Source organism: Eublepharis macularius, chromosome 7 (assembly GCF_028583425.1).
Source record: "Eublepharis macularius isolate TG4126 chromosome 7, MPM_Emac_v1.0, whole genome shotgun sequence".
Classification (NCBI taxonomy): domain Eukaryota; kingdom Metazoa; phylum Chordata; class Lepidosauria; order Squamata; family Eublepharidae; genus Eublepharis; species Eublepharis macularius.
Genome location: NC_072796.1, coordinates 17,023,973 through 17,038,209, shown reverse-complemented (window position 1 = coordinate 17,038,209; position 14,237 = coordinate 17,023,973). Strand labels below are relative to the sequence as shown.

General features: G+C 44.0%; 1 protein-coding gene across 1 annotated transcript; it reads left to right on the top strand.

The window, feature by feature from the left end:
• Positions 1-1,710: 1,710 nt before the first annotated feature.
• On the top strand, positions 1,711-14,177 carry SNRNP48 (small nuclear ribonucleoprotein U11/U12 subunit 48). Its single transcript, XM_054986073.1, has 9 exons — positions 1,711-1,912; positions 3,561-3,674; positions 5,376-5,436; positions 6,594-6,659; positions 8,467-8,655; positions 9,130-9,251; positions 9,873-9,994; positions 11,595-11,759; positions 14,091-14,177. Exons 1-9 carry the CDS (start codon positions 1,814-1,816, stop codon positions 14,128-14,130), a joined length of 978 nt encoding a protein of 325 aa, XP_054842048.1. The 5' UTR covers positions 1,711-1,813; the 3' UTR covers positions 14,131-14,177.
• The last annotated feature ends 60 nt before the right edge of the window (positions 14,178-14,237 follow it).

The window sequence follows — 14,237 nt, the reverse complement described above, 5'->3', positions numbered from 1 at the left end:
TGCCCTGTGGTTAAAGACAGTTGTAGCAGTAGTAGAAATAGGATTGCTAAATGATGGGGATCAGATGTGTACTTAATTCACAACAAATCAATATAATATTGTAGTAAAATTACAACTAAATCCCTTCTATAGTCATATTTAATATTGGCCTTTTTGGTTGTTTCAGGTGGTTAGCTGTGTTGGACTGCAGAAGAGCAATATTCAAGTCCAGCTTTGACTCTCAAAAGATTATACTCTGGAAATCTTGTTGGTCTTTAAGGTGCTACTGGACTGGAACCCTGCTTTTTTATTTTGTAGTTTCCTTTTGTTGCTGGACAAAACAGATAAACATAAGTGAGAAAGTGTTCTGCCAAAGAAATAACAGCCTGTGTTCTCACCATCACTGGATTCTACTCCCATGACAATGAAAAGCAAAGTTGACATGAAAGGGAAACTACATCCCCTTTCCTTTGTTTGTTCAGTAAGAATATTAACAGAGCTGTACCTCATTAAGGCACCACTGACTTTTATTTCTTTAGGAAATGAGTTAGTAGACATTTATTCCCATCATTTGGAAAAGTGATGTTGAAGTGTGTGCTTGGAAACACACTAGCAGATGTGTTATTCTTGTCCTAAGCCAGCACATTGTTGCATTCTATGCGCTCTCTCTCTCTCTCTCAGCAGAGAAATCTGAGAAAAGGCCCAGATACAAGGACTTGAGAGCATAGTAATTGCACTGGAGTTTATACCACCACTGCCCACACCCATCCATCACAGGGTGGCGTGCTGCCGCCGCCCCCATATCGGCCATGTATGGAAGGAACCAACCAGTGCTTGATACCAACATGCATCTGTGAAGCCTGCCTCTCCCTCCAACCCATAGGCAGAAGGGAAGAAACAAGAGGCCAAAGGTACCAGAGGTTCAAAAAGGCTGGAGCTCCTTAGTGTAACATGTGGTGATGTGTCATATACGTTGTATACTCCTGCCGGGCTTGCCGGTTTTTTAAAAAAGTGCGTTCACTCTGTGTATTTGTTTGCTCTGTCCAAAAGAGTCTCCTTCTGTGGCTTCAAAATCCTAATATCCAGAGAGATCGTCTGCTTTGCTTTGCTTTGCCCAATCTGACCCCCACTGCTCACGGGAACTCTTCAGCAACACTAGCTTCTGGTTTGTTTCTCTGTTTAGTTCAAGGTGCTGGTTACGACCTTTCAAAGTTTTCCATGGCCTGGGGATCCACTGCCTCGCTGTTTAAACGTTTAAACAGCAAAAAAAAGTGCTGCTCTGGCCTCCTCCTACGCTGCCCCGGAAAAGCAGCAGATACAGCACCGCCCAGCTTCACCATGTGCCAGCCCAGGCACGGTGCGACTGGCAAGAAGGGGGATGGTTCCTTCCTATGCATTTGAAACTTCTGAAAAAAGAGCCGCGTGCTCTTTTTCAGAAGTCCCAATATCCACGGAGAAAAACACCCCCTGGCGTGACACCAACGTGGTTTAACAATCCCGTAAACCTGCAAGCGCGGATTCTTGAAAAGGGGTTACGCAATCTCAGTGAGCTCGCCTGCAGATGCCCCCTCCCACCAGCAGAGGTCAGCCCTCCTTCCGTGACTTTTCTCTCCGCTCTCTGTTGCAGGACCCTGCAGGGGGCGGTTATCGCGAGGCCCCGCCTCTAGGTGTCTTAGTCACTGCCTGCTCAAAAGAAAACCAATATAAAACCCGGATTGGATGGTGGCCGACGAGTATGCGCTTTTTAAAAAATTAAAGTAGTCACGATTCTTTCCGCAAAGCTCTCATTCCGCAAACTCCTGGAGCGGCGAAGTTCAACCGGCCAGGAGTAAAGATGGCGGCGGCCAGGCTGCCCATTCGAGACATGGCTGCTGCCTCCGCCGCCCCGCAGAGCGAGATGCCGCCTGCCTTGGGGCTGTGGCTGGGAGACCCGGTAAGTGGAGAGTTTGCGTCCCCCGGATGTTGTGCGTTGCAGCAGGGCAAACAGATGCTAAAGCGTGGTTGGACTCCCGAAGGCTTGCGAACTCCTGCCTGGGAAATTCCTGGAAATTGGGGTGGCGAGTATGGGGGAGAAAAGGGCCTTCGGTGGGTTGTAATGCCATAGAATCCACTCTCCAATGCAACCGACTGTGATTCCAGCATCTAGGTGCCACCTGGAGTTTGGCAACCCTAGTTCTTTTGCAGAAGAGGGAATTTTGGTAGGCGCAGCGCCTCACCTTTGGAAGGGATGTTTACGGTGGGTGGTCGTCTGCTTGATGGCTGCTTTGGGTGTTTTTGTTTTAATCCTGCCTTTTCTTCAAGTAGTTCACAACAGCCCTGTTGAGATAGTTAGAGGGAGGGGGCAGGTCATCTAGTAAGATCCATAGAGGGAGGGGAGCTGAGCGTGGGTCTCCCAGCTCCTAGTCCTGCATGCTAACTGCTGCACCACTCTCCAGTGACCTCTTTTGTGATCAGCTGCCAGCATGGCCTCCTCCAAGCCCTGTGGGATGTTATAGGTGCACAAGCAAGCTGAGAGCTTCTTCCCATGCCAAGCCTCTGTCGAGTTTTTTTTTCCTTAGAGCGTTTTGACCCTTTATGTGACCTCCCTCTTCTCTCTGGCAACTGCAAACCAGGTCAAGGAGCAATCACAATTTACAGTCACAAGTTTCAGGGTGATGTTAAGCTAATTGATCTGGTTTTAAAATAGTGACAAAAATGATTTTTTTTAAGTGTAGGCATAATAAAATGACAAATCTAAGGATATCGTACTTTGGTCACATCATGAGACAAGATTCTCTGGAAAAGGCAATAATGCTAGGAAAAGTGGAAGGCAGTAGGAAAAGAGGAAGACCTAAATCAAGATGGCTTGACTAAATAAAGGCAGCCATGTCCTCCACCCCTAGGCAGAAGAAGAACCCCACCCCTCCTGAGTAGATACAAATGACCTACATCTTTTCCACACTGTGACACTGAGCGATCTCTGTCTCTTGGTGCTACACCTCTGAAGATGCCAGCCACAGCTGCTGGTGAAACGTCAGGAACTACAATGCCAAGACCACGGCAATACAGCCCGGAAAACCCACAACAACCATCATGTCCTCCAGTTTGCAAGATCTGAGCAAGTCTGTTACTGATAGGACGTTTTGGAGGTCTTTCATTCATAGGGTCAACATAGATTGGAGGTGACTTGACGGCACATAAAACACACACAGGCATAATGACTTTTGCATTTGGTCATACTTGCTAACTCTTCTCCCTTCCCTATTCACCCATGTATCTTGTTGAAAGAAGATAGCCCTGGGAGACCACCTTGCTTAACCGTGATACTCTCATTTAGTGTTTAACAGAAAAGTCTGGCTGGCAGAGTGATTTGGGGCTGGGTGATTGGGGTGGGGGGAGGACCAACGAGCCCTTCTTCCTAACGTTTTGGTATTTCTAAGAGGTGTTGGTGCTTTGGAACTCATTTGGCTAGCAGCTTTCATATTGGGAGTAGCAAGGGAGGAGAGAAAGGGGAAAGTGTGCAAGGACTGTGTCTTGGCAATAAATCTTTCCCTTGCTCTCTGTGTTTGCTGTTGCACTTGCTTTTTTGGCTTTTTCTCCAGGATGAGAGGGTGTCATGCCCTTATGATAAGAACCATCAGATCCCAAAATCTTCCCTGGAAAAGCATATGGTGTCCTGTAGGCTGAGGAAACTACAGTATTCCAAAGCTGAAGAGGTAAATGGTTTTTGTATGTTCTTCTTTCCTTTTTTGGTGATTTACAGTGTGGCACTGGGAAAAGAACGTGTTAACTTCTGAATCTTTTTGAAATGCCTTCTCAAAACGTCTAGTTTATGGCCTTCTAAACAAAGTAGAGAAAACTAATTGAAAATTTTGATTGTTAAAATTCAGATCAGAAGTAGTTTTTTCATAAAATATTGTCTCCTAGTATTGTGGCTTAAAACTGAATCTGAATTTAACAAGTTGAATCCTCCCATTACAATCTCTTAAAACTGGAAGCAATCAAACACTTTGAGCTTTTCTATGTGAGAGAATCCCAGGGAAAAATATCTGACTTTTGAAGGTAAGCATCATAATGATTAAGTGAAATCATGTTTTGCATAAGTGGTTTCATTATGTTGGCTCTTAAGGAACCCTGAAACTAGCAAATTATCACTGGTATTAAGAATTGTAAAATAGCAAACTGTAACCCAATGGGATCATCCCCCTAAGCCTATATGAGTGATCTTGTTCTCCTTATAAATCCTCTAAATAAACAGCATGGACATACTCTTTCTATCCTTTTAAAAGATACTCTCTTATCCAACCACTGTCTGCTCCTTCTTCTGGAAGGTTCTGGACATCTACCATAGCATCTTTTATTTATTTACACTATGTATAGTCCACCTTTCTCACTGGGATTCAAGGTGGATCACACGGGGTAATCTTGTCTGCATTTATTTGGAAGCATGTCCTATTTGACCTTTGTTCCAAATATATGTTAACAAGATGGCAGACTTTGGTGTCATAAGTAATACTACTTCGTAGCCATGCACATGTACAGAAGGAGCACCAAACAGAAATCTGTTTCTTGTCTCTGAGCAGATGTAATTCTGCAGGGGGCTGCAGAATAAAGCGCTTTAAAGGCTTTAGTTAGCTGCAAGCAAATATGTTTTGGCTGTTATAGCAACCAGTCAGCATGCATGCTTGTTCAAAAAATGAAAGGGAAAATGTTATGATTCCAATTTCAGGAGGGCAGCCGTGTTGATCTGCAGTAGAAGAGCAAGTTTTGAGTCTAGTGGCGCCTTAAAGACCAACAAGATTTCCAGGGTCTAAGCTTTCGAGAGTCCATCTCTCTCTCTTAGATATTTGATGAAGGGAGCTTGACTCACAAAAGCTTCATACCCTGGAAATCTTGTTGGTCTTTAAGGTGCTACTGGACTCAGAACTTGCTTGTAGTATGAAATCAGTTATTTAAATTGCTTGATAGTGAAACCATGATTGAAAGTTATTCAAAATATGCATAACTTGACTTTCCACTATTTACATCCATGAGCACTTACAAATATGATTTAAAGAACTGTAGAATACCAACAGTAAAACAAATTAAATATGAAACCTAGTGAACAACATAACTTGAAAAGCGAGGGTCGGATATAACACTCGTTTTCTGCTGGCAGAATGGCACTTCCTCCAGTAGTGAAGGTGGGAGATACTTTCCAGTTCTCCTTTCCTACTGCAGACCTTGACATTGGGCTATGTTTCCGGGGACAGGAGGAAAGGATGGGAGACTTCTGTACCATGAGTGGATGTTGATACCCTGGATCCAATCCTGAATATGTAAGGGGAATAAGGACAGATGGGTATTAATTACATTGCATCAGCTGATGACATGGATCATTACAGCATGGCTTGTTTTTGAAAAATTTTATTTTCTAGGCTGAAATGTATGATTCTTCTTTTTTCTATGAAAAGGCAAAGATACCTACTGTTCTGATGGGTGAGTATGGCTATATAATGAATAGAAAATAAAAAGTCTGAGGTGTCGTATATTTTTGTAATTTCAATTGTCCCATAAGAGAATTCTTATCAGAAAACTACTTAAAACAACTTTGTGATCTTCCACATTTTGCAAAAGCTACATTTCAGGAGTTCGTTCTCCATAGATGACTGGTTCATTCCTGCTGTTCAGGCTATTGATCCTTTCTGGCTATTGGAAGTAATATCCATGCATGAATAAAATACGAATATGTCCCTAAAGTGATGTGATTTTACTTAATTTTCAAAGACCTGCTCTGAAGCTTATTTCCAGATTTTAGTGTCCACTTAGCCGTATAAAAAGGGTGCTATATCTCTCTGCAGCCATCTGAATACCGATTGGCATCTTTTGAAGGTTCAAGAAATTGGCTGTAATTTTAAAATGTACAGAGGAATTAGCTAACCAAGGAAGCTATGGGAAGAGCAGCCCAGTGGGGGAAAAAAACCCTTCCAAACAAACCCTAAAGCTAGAACTGTGACCTGTAAACCTTCCTCCTCTCCCTCCTATACATATGCATGCTCATTTTTGTTATCAGTCCCTCATTAGATCTTTGAGATAGGTTTTAAGAATTCTAAATTGTTTTGGGAGCTAATCTTGGCTGAAAGGTGGGTAAAACTTAATTATTAGATGTTCTGAAAATAGGAACTGGTGTTCCCAAGAAGTTGTCTTTTGACACGCACGCGCATGCACACAGAGCTCGAGTCTTCAAAAGCTTCCAAAAGCAGTGCTAGTGGTTATGGAAGGTCAAGTCTTTTATGACACAGTGGTGGCACAGACCATATTGTGATCAATGCTAGTGCAATTTCTTTGAAATCTTGTTTTATTGGTCTTTGCTGATTTCAAAGAGCCTGGAATATGAAAAGTTAATATAAAGAAAGAGGCTCATGCTCACCTAGAGAATCCTAAAGATGGAAACTATATCATCTGTCGACATTGATCAGCATGTAAAAATATCTCAAAAGCTCTGTTTGGCTAGCTTCGGGACTGCACCAAAGGCAGTGCTTCTCTGTGTATTGCAGGCATTTTAAAAGCTAAAAGATTTGTTTTATGTCAGTCTCTGTAAATATCTAAAGACTTGATTCCTGTATAGATTAACACTTTCTTTTCTTTTACTGCAGATAAGAATTTACAGTTCCACATTATTGAAAAAGCTGCTGCTACTGATAGTGGAAGTTATTGTCCAGGTAAACAGCACTTAGAAGCTAAGCCCTGTTGCCACAACCTAGTGTGCACTCAGCACCCACCAGCATTGCCCTGATAGAGGCTGGAGCTGTGGTTTTGAAGGTCCCTGAGCTTCCCTGAGTATCTAATCCATTGCTTTGGGTGCTGGAGAACATTCGGATACAGACAGTTCATCTTACTACCTTTTATATCTCAGAGCATGCTAGAAATATTTGCATTTCTGAGGCTTAATAACTCATTTTTTTCTTCCCTTTTACTGGCATGCAACCTACTCCATGGTAATACAGGTAGGTTGCGAACTATCCAGTGTCAATATTTTTGCAAATCCTTTCTTTAAAGTGCAAAAATTTTGTGTTTATACCTCTTACAATTCTGAGTTGTAATAGTATTCATTTTACAGATGGAAAACTGAGCCTGGGAGGCTGTGATTTGTGAGGTACAATTTGAACCTAGCTGCAACTCATGTAATTTGGCCCCGACCTGGTGGAACTCTCTGTCTGAGGACACCCGGGCCCACCAAGATCTTGTCTCCTCCAGGCGGGCCTGTAAGACGGAGGTGTTCCGCCAGGCGTATGTTTGAGGCCATCAGGGTTTCCACCAAATGAGCCTCTCTCCCGGTCTCCTCTACGTCTGTAGGGGGTATTGACCATCTATCCCCCATATATGAGTGACCACGCATGGTCAAGCCGCACCTCCACCTCCGTCAGATGTTATATGGTTTTTATACAGTGAGCAGGTGTTTTATTAGCTATGTTAATTGATTGTGATTTTATCTTGTATATTTTATCTTCTGTTGTGACCCACCCTGAGCCCACTTGCAGGGAGAGCGGGATAGAAATAATAATAAATAATAATAATAATAATACAGGTCTTCTAGCTTGGACCTTGGGCAAAAAGGTGGAGAGTTGGGGGTGGATTAGGCCCACATTCCTGCTTACTGAGTCCTCTTGGACAAAACCATCTCAGCCTTGCCTTCCTCCACAAGCAGGATCTCACCCAATGCCTTCTGAGGGGTGAGAACTCAGAGACTTAATAGGGAAAGTGCACTGGGATGAGGCATCTGTGCCACAACACATAAGCACTGGTTGGTTGGCCTTGTTTTAACTATGTTGCGTCTTCGTGTTTAAATTATTAAGTTGCATTTTAAATTGTTTGTAAGCATCCTCAAGAATGGTAGACACTTTAAATGAATGAATATCCTGTGTGCTTCTCATAATGCCAATGCTGGAATAGTTGCAGGAGACAGACATTAGTTAGGATGTGTGTGCCTAACCTACTTGCTGGTTGTTGTTGGTGAATACCTCACCTGCAAGGGTTTTTTTTTTCACCTTAACTGGGGGGAGAACAACTTTGGGGACAGGGGATTTGGCAAGGGAAACTCAGTGAACATGAGATCAACTGTACCGCCTTTGTGTGGATCCCCCCTCCCCCTGCCATTTGTAAACTAGGACCATGTGTTTGTCAGTATAACACTTAATCCTTCCTAGAGAGAGAATGTATAATAGAAAGGTGTTACAGAAATGATGACTCTGGCAATCAAACCAGGCCACATTTTGCAAGGAAAAGTACAATGGCATCGTTCCCCTAGTCATTGCCAATTTGACCTAGGGTAGGTGTTGAGTCAGACCATACGCAAAACCTGTTTTCCATGATCTGAAGCATCTTATCTTGATGGTGAGGCTGGAACAGAGCATGGTGAGGGTGCAAAGCTCATTACCGCCTTCTCTTTCCTGAAGATCTAGCTCATGCCCCTTTGGCTGAGAGCACTTGTTTGTAATAATGGAGAAACTTTTTTTTGGCATCCTTTAGGTGCTTATTCTGGTCTGCCTGTTGAAGTCCCACAAAATCACAAGCGTTCCATCTGTGATCTGACCCAAGCTGATCGCCTCGCAATCTATGATTATGTCCTCACGGAAACAAAGAACCAGAGATCAAGATCCCAGCTGACAGAAAATGACAGTGATCTCTTTGTTGACTTGGCAGCAAAAGTCAACCAAGGTAAAGCTGTACTTTTTAAATATGTAAGATCCAAAACATATGAAGAGAGATTTGGCACTTATATGCTGGGACAGCCCTTCTTTCTGCTTCAATTCTACTTTTTAAAAAATGCATAGTAGCAGTCAATCCAGCAAAAATACTGCTCTTGCCTGTCCTTGCACTTTTTGAGTTCTACTAGAAATTATGGAGGCTTTGAGCATGATGCTGTGGACTGGCTGCGGCCAGTTGCCTGTGGCAACCAGAAATTGCTTCCAGGCAACCAGGCTTAGCAGTCACTGAAATTTTATCTGGGTCAGCTACAGGATTCTGCTGTTTTTTCCCTGTTGAAAAGAGGAAAGCAGATAGCCCACCCTGATTCATTATTTGCAAGATGACTGTAATTGTAGTTTTGCAGTATCAGTTGCTGTTCTATTAATACTTGAAGTAATACCGTGTTGAAAGCAGTAAATAATTTTTTGCTTTGATGTTCATCAGATGATGGTCAGAAGGGTCCAAAATCCCATCTTGAAATTCTCGCAGAGATGCGGGATTATAAAAGACGGCGGCAGTCCTACAGAGCTAAAAACGTTCACATCACAAAGAAATCCTACACAGAGGTGAGTACTGGGTATTTTGGAGCAGACTATAAAGTCTTGCAGCACTCGAAACGCTTTTTAATTAGCATAACATTCCCACATTATAAGATAGCCAGACTGGCAGGAACATGAACTACTGTAAATATTTAACGTATTCCAAGCGAATGTTACAGTGTTATTTGTGCCCATAGGATCCCACCAAGCTTTATTAAGTTCCTGTCCAGCTAAACTTCCACATCACTCTAATAGCAAAGTAGTTACCGCCCCCGCCCCCCCCCATTCTGTCACAAAAGCAGCAAAACCAGATTATACAAAGAAGAAGTCGAGCACCTTAGCATCCTTGGGATGAAACTCTCCAAAGTGAGCAGAGAAGTTTGTAAATTGGAGGGTTGCAGGGAGGGACAATGAAATAGTCCAGTGAAGACTTGTATTGTTCCAAGAGCATGGACCGTTGAGTGCGCTTGAGTCAGGTAAAGGGGGAAAAGAACAGGGAGATGAAATTAGCCTGCCCAGTTCCCTGAGTGGATGTAGAACCCCGTGATATCTCAGAGGTGGGAGTTCCAAATGGTTCCTCCCTCTCACGGTTCCTTGTGGGTTTCTGGCTCATCCCAGCTAATTTCAGTATCTGTCATCTCTGCCTAGGTGATTCGGGATGTGATCGGGGTGCACATGGAAGAACTTGCCACACATTGGCAGGAAGAAAACAAGAACATAGAGACTTGTGAAGATGGAGGGTCATCTTTCTCAGCAAAGCCTTCAGGAAGGTAAGAATTAGCATCTCAAACTTTTTCCTTCTTGCAGGTATACCAGCGCCCTCAGAACTGGCAAGTGTAATTTGTTGTATGAGGCTGTAGAGGTAGCTGGCACCATTCTGCAAGATATATTCAGTGTGAATGTATGGATGTCCCAGATACTGTACAAACAAGCTTTCTTGTTGAGAGCAGAACCTGAGCCTCCTGCCTGGAATGAATCTGCCTGCCATGCCTTCCCCAACTCACTTCTGTAGGACTGCTGTGAGTCGGCGTGCTTGAAAGTAGTCTAGTATAAATTCTCAGCAGGTAAGTGGCATTTTTCAACAAGGAAAGGAAGAGTGCTTTCAAGCATTGGATGTAAGCCCAGGAATGGCAAACGTCCACTCTGCTTCTCTGTAAGACAGTGCCCTGTAGTTTTAAATCAGACTCTGTTGAAAGCAGTGCACTTTTTCTCTTTCACAAGAAAAAAAACTCAAATGTGTCTGTCTTCTGCAGCAAGGCCCTCCCCCAATCATGTAACATGTTAGGAAAAAAATTTGGAGGGGAGGGGCTGATCAGGAAACCCACTACACTGTTGTCAAGCTGTACGAGGGCATTAATAAAGTAAGCTTCACTCCAAGATTTTTATCTTTTATTTGTTTTGTCTACCAGTCATACCACAGTAGAAGAGACGAGCTACTATTTCTGACTTAAGCAATCTGCACCCTTTTTGAACAATTGTAATGGCTGGATAAACGCTATTGTAACGATTTTAAGTAAACGTGTGTGTGTGTCTTTAGATGCTTGGTGTGGTATAGATGAAGTGTGGAGGTGAAAGAGAGGGATGAGTGATAAGATGATTGGTTGATGACTGAAGAGTGTGGGCGGAGTGAATGCAGTTTTTAGTCACTGAGGGAGAGAAAAAGATTCAGTCAGGGCAAGAGGGGCAAGCTGCGCGCAGTCTTAGCAGGTTTAAGCATTTTTGAAAAAAATATTGAGTCTGGTATTAGCAGGCAAGCTGTGTGCAGCCTGAGTATTTTTTAAGCAGTTCTGAGAGAAATATTTAGTCTGGAGAAAGCAGGCAAGCCGTGTGCAGCCTGAGCTTGTGTATGTTGTCTGAGAGAAATATAACTTGTGTGGAAGCCTGAACTGTGTGTTTGTGAAAGAACATTCAGTCAGGAGAAAGCAGGCAACCTGTGTGTGTGCCTGAGAAAAGGTCTTACTTGTAACTGAGAGAGAAATTAATATCAAAAGCAGGCAATCTGTGCGTGACGCCTGAGAGAAGATCTGTGTGACTGGGTTAAGTAAAGTAACTTTTGAGAACTACTCGTTTGAAACCATCAGATTTTAGAAATAATATGAAACTGATACACTTCTTATAAAAATAAAAGTTTACTTTTTTTTTATATCCCAGAGTATCTGTCATTCCTATATCCCATTCCTATCCTCAGGGCCACATAGTAGCACAAAAAAGCCTGACTGTTGGGTACGTTACTAAAGGGAAATTTGAATAAAATATCTTGGAATATAATATTCCTGGTGGCAGCAATCTACCCAGAGGGTGTAAGAGAAGATTAAAGGCAAAATCTACCCAAGAGAAAGAGTCGTAACAGCTATGTTTCCCTTTCTTTAGAAAGGAAGAGCGTAGATCTGCATCAACTGATTCAAGACAGTCCTGTGGCAGCTCAAAGGATGTTGATCATTCTAGACGCAGGAGGGATCCCAGCAGAAGTCCAGGCAAACGAAAAAGAAGTCGGGACAAAGAGAGAGGCAGGGATTCCCGAAGGAAAAGAGAGAGGCAAGTCTCTTCATTGGTCTGTGTATCTTGGTGAAGTATTTCAGTGATTATGTCCATGTATTGACTAACTAGTTCTAGTTAGACAGTAAAGACTGGAAAATGGCAGGCAGAGAAATAACACAACGTCCTTCACAAGCAGTTATCAATCACTGGTGTGGTATTAACTAGGGGCGTGCGATTCGGGTTTCAGATTTGGGTAAAGTACCCGAATCAGACACGATTCGCAATGATTCGGATTCAGAAACCCCGAATCAAAGCTTCTCAAAGCTATTTGTATTGCTTCAGGAAGCTTCAAGTTGACGGGTTTAAATGCCCCTTTCCGTGCCGCTGCAAAGCACCATGGAAAGGAGCATTTAAACCTGCGGATCAGCTGTCTGGTGCGGAGCTCCCTGCCAAGCAGCGGATCTGGGGCATCTCCACTGCCCTGCGGTGGAGGAGTAGGCGGTGCAGGCCCCACAGGAGCCGGCTTCGCACTTCCCCACCACCTAGCCGGCTGCTGCAGCGGCGGAGTAGCCAGCTCTGGCCCTTCACGTCCCTCAAATGGCTTCCACGGCTTCCAGTTGAGAGGCAGGAAGGGCCGGAGAAAGCATCTCTGGCCTTCTCTGCCACCCAGATGGCTGATGCAGCGGCGGAGGAGCCAGCTTTAGCCGCCGCGGCTAGCTGAGGGGCAGGAAGGGCCAGAGGAAGCATCTCTGGCCTTCTCCGCCACCCAGCTGGCCGCTGCAGCAGCGGAGGAGCCAGCTCTGGCCCTTCCCGCCCCTCAAATGGCCAGTGCGGTGGCAGAGGCCCTCCCTGCCCCTCAAATGGCTGCCGTGGCGGCCATTTGAGGGGCAGGAAGGGCCGGAGGAGGCAGCTCCAGCCTTTCCCGCTGCCCTGCTGGCCGCTGTGGCAGTGCGGTCCCCGCAGGAGCCAGCTCCGCACTTCTCTGCTGCTCAGGTGGCTGCTGTGGCGGCGGAGGCAGCGTTGGCCCTGCAAGAGCCGGCTCCGGCCTTCACCGCCACCCAGCTGGCCACTGTGGCAGAGGAGAAGCCAGTGCAGACCCCACAGGAGCTGGTTCCGCATCTCTCCGCCACCCACTGGGCGCTCTGGTGGCAGAGACAGCGTAGGTCCCCACCCAGCTGGTCTTCCTAACTCCAGGTAAGTGGGGTGGGGGTGCAAAGGAAGGGGGAGTAATTGGGGGGCTAGGGTGGGGGTCTGGGAGACAGGCAGCTTCTCCCCTTATTTCAGTATGCTCCGAATCTTTACAGAGCATATCGAGGCAATTTAAATACCCGAAGCCGAAGTAGCTTGCCGCTTCGGCTTTCGGGGTATTACAGATCATTTTCCTGTTTCGGGTAAACCCAAAGCAGGAAAACTGAATTTTTTGCAGGTGCACACCCCTACTATTAACCCAAAAGAACAAATTGTTCTTTTTCTCCTGCTACTGTGTGTTCTTTTATACAGGTACTCTACATTTAATATTCTTATTGCCCCAAATCCCAGCTTTAAAAAAATTGTATTTTACAGTGACTCAGCTTGTAATGTTAAAAACAGAATTAAGCCTTGTTTATAATATAAAACTACAATTATACAAGATTGGCATCTGGGTCTATGATAACTGCCAAGGTCAATTCTTATCATGGTGTTATTGACAAACCATAATGTAGGAATTTGTTTTCCTTCCATTCAAAACCTCCTGGAGGCATCAGTAACAATATACTATTGAATGGCTAACCCCGTTTGATCTTAACTGGCATGCCAACAAAGCAGCTGCTGTGATTTAATAGGCCTCATTACCTGCCCTGATCCACTCCATTTAAGGTTGGACTAAGGACCCTGTAAGGAAACTTTATTTGTTCAGTGCTCTCTTCTAATCATCCTATTTATTATTTTAAAAATACAGTAACGTGCGATGCACAAGAAGCACAAAGAAGTGGTGCAGTCTTATAAAACTAGACACACACACACAGAGTTTAAGTTTTTCCTTTTGTTGCAGTAAGAAGGGTAAACACCACTCACTTCAGAGTACCTTGTAAATTAATAATAGCAAAAACATTTCCAAAGGTCCCTGCCCCAAAGAACTTGCAGTATCATCCTAAGCAGTTACACTGTTCTAGTTCCATTGAAGTCAACGGGTTTAAGATGCCACTCACATCTCCCTCCCATATATCCCCACTTGCTGAAATTTTGATGGTAAGCCTGTGGATATGAACAAATACAGCTGCAGCAGGAAGACGAAGATGTTAAGCCAAAGTCTTAATGGAAAAGGTGAATTCTAAAGAAGGATTTGACGAGAACCCACCTGTAAGAGCATAAAAGTTTTACATGATGGTATTACTTTCTTTATTTCAGGGATGAAGACAAACATCACAGTCATAAAAGAAGAAAATAAGAGCGCTTATATTCTCATTAGAAATATGTGAACAATGTCAATAATAAAAGATGAGCTTGTTTGCACCAACCCAACAACATCCCTTTCACTCGCGCCAGCAGTGATGA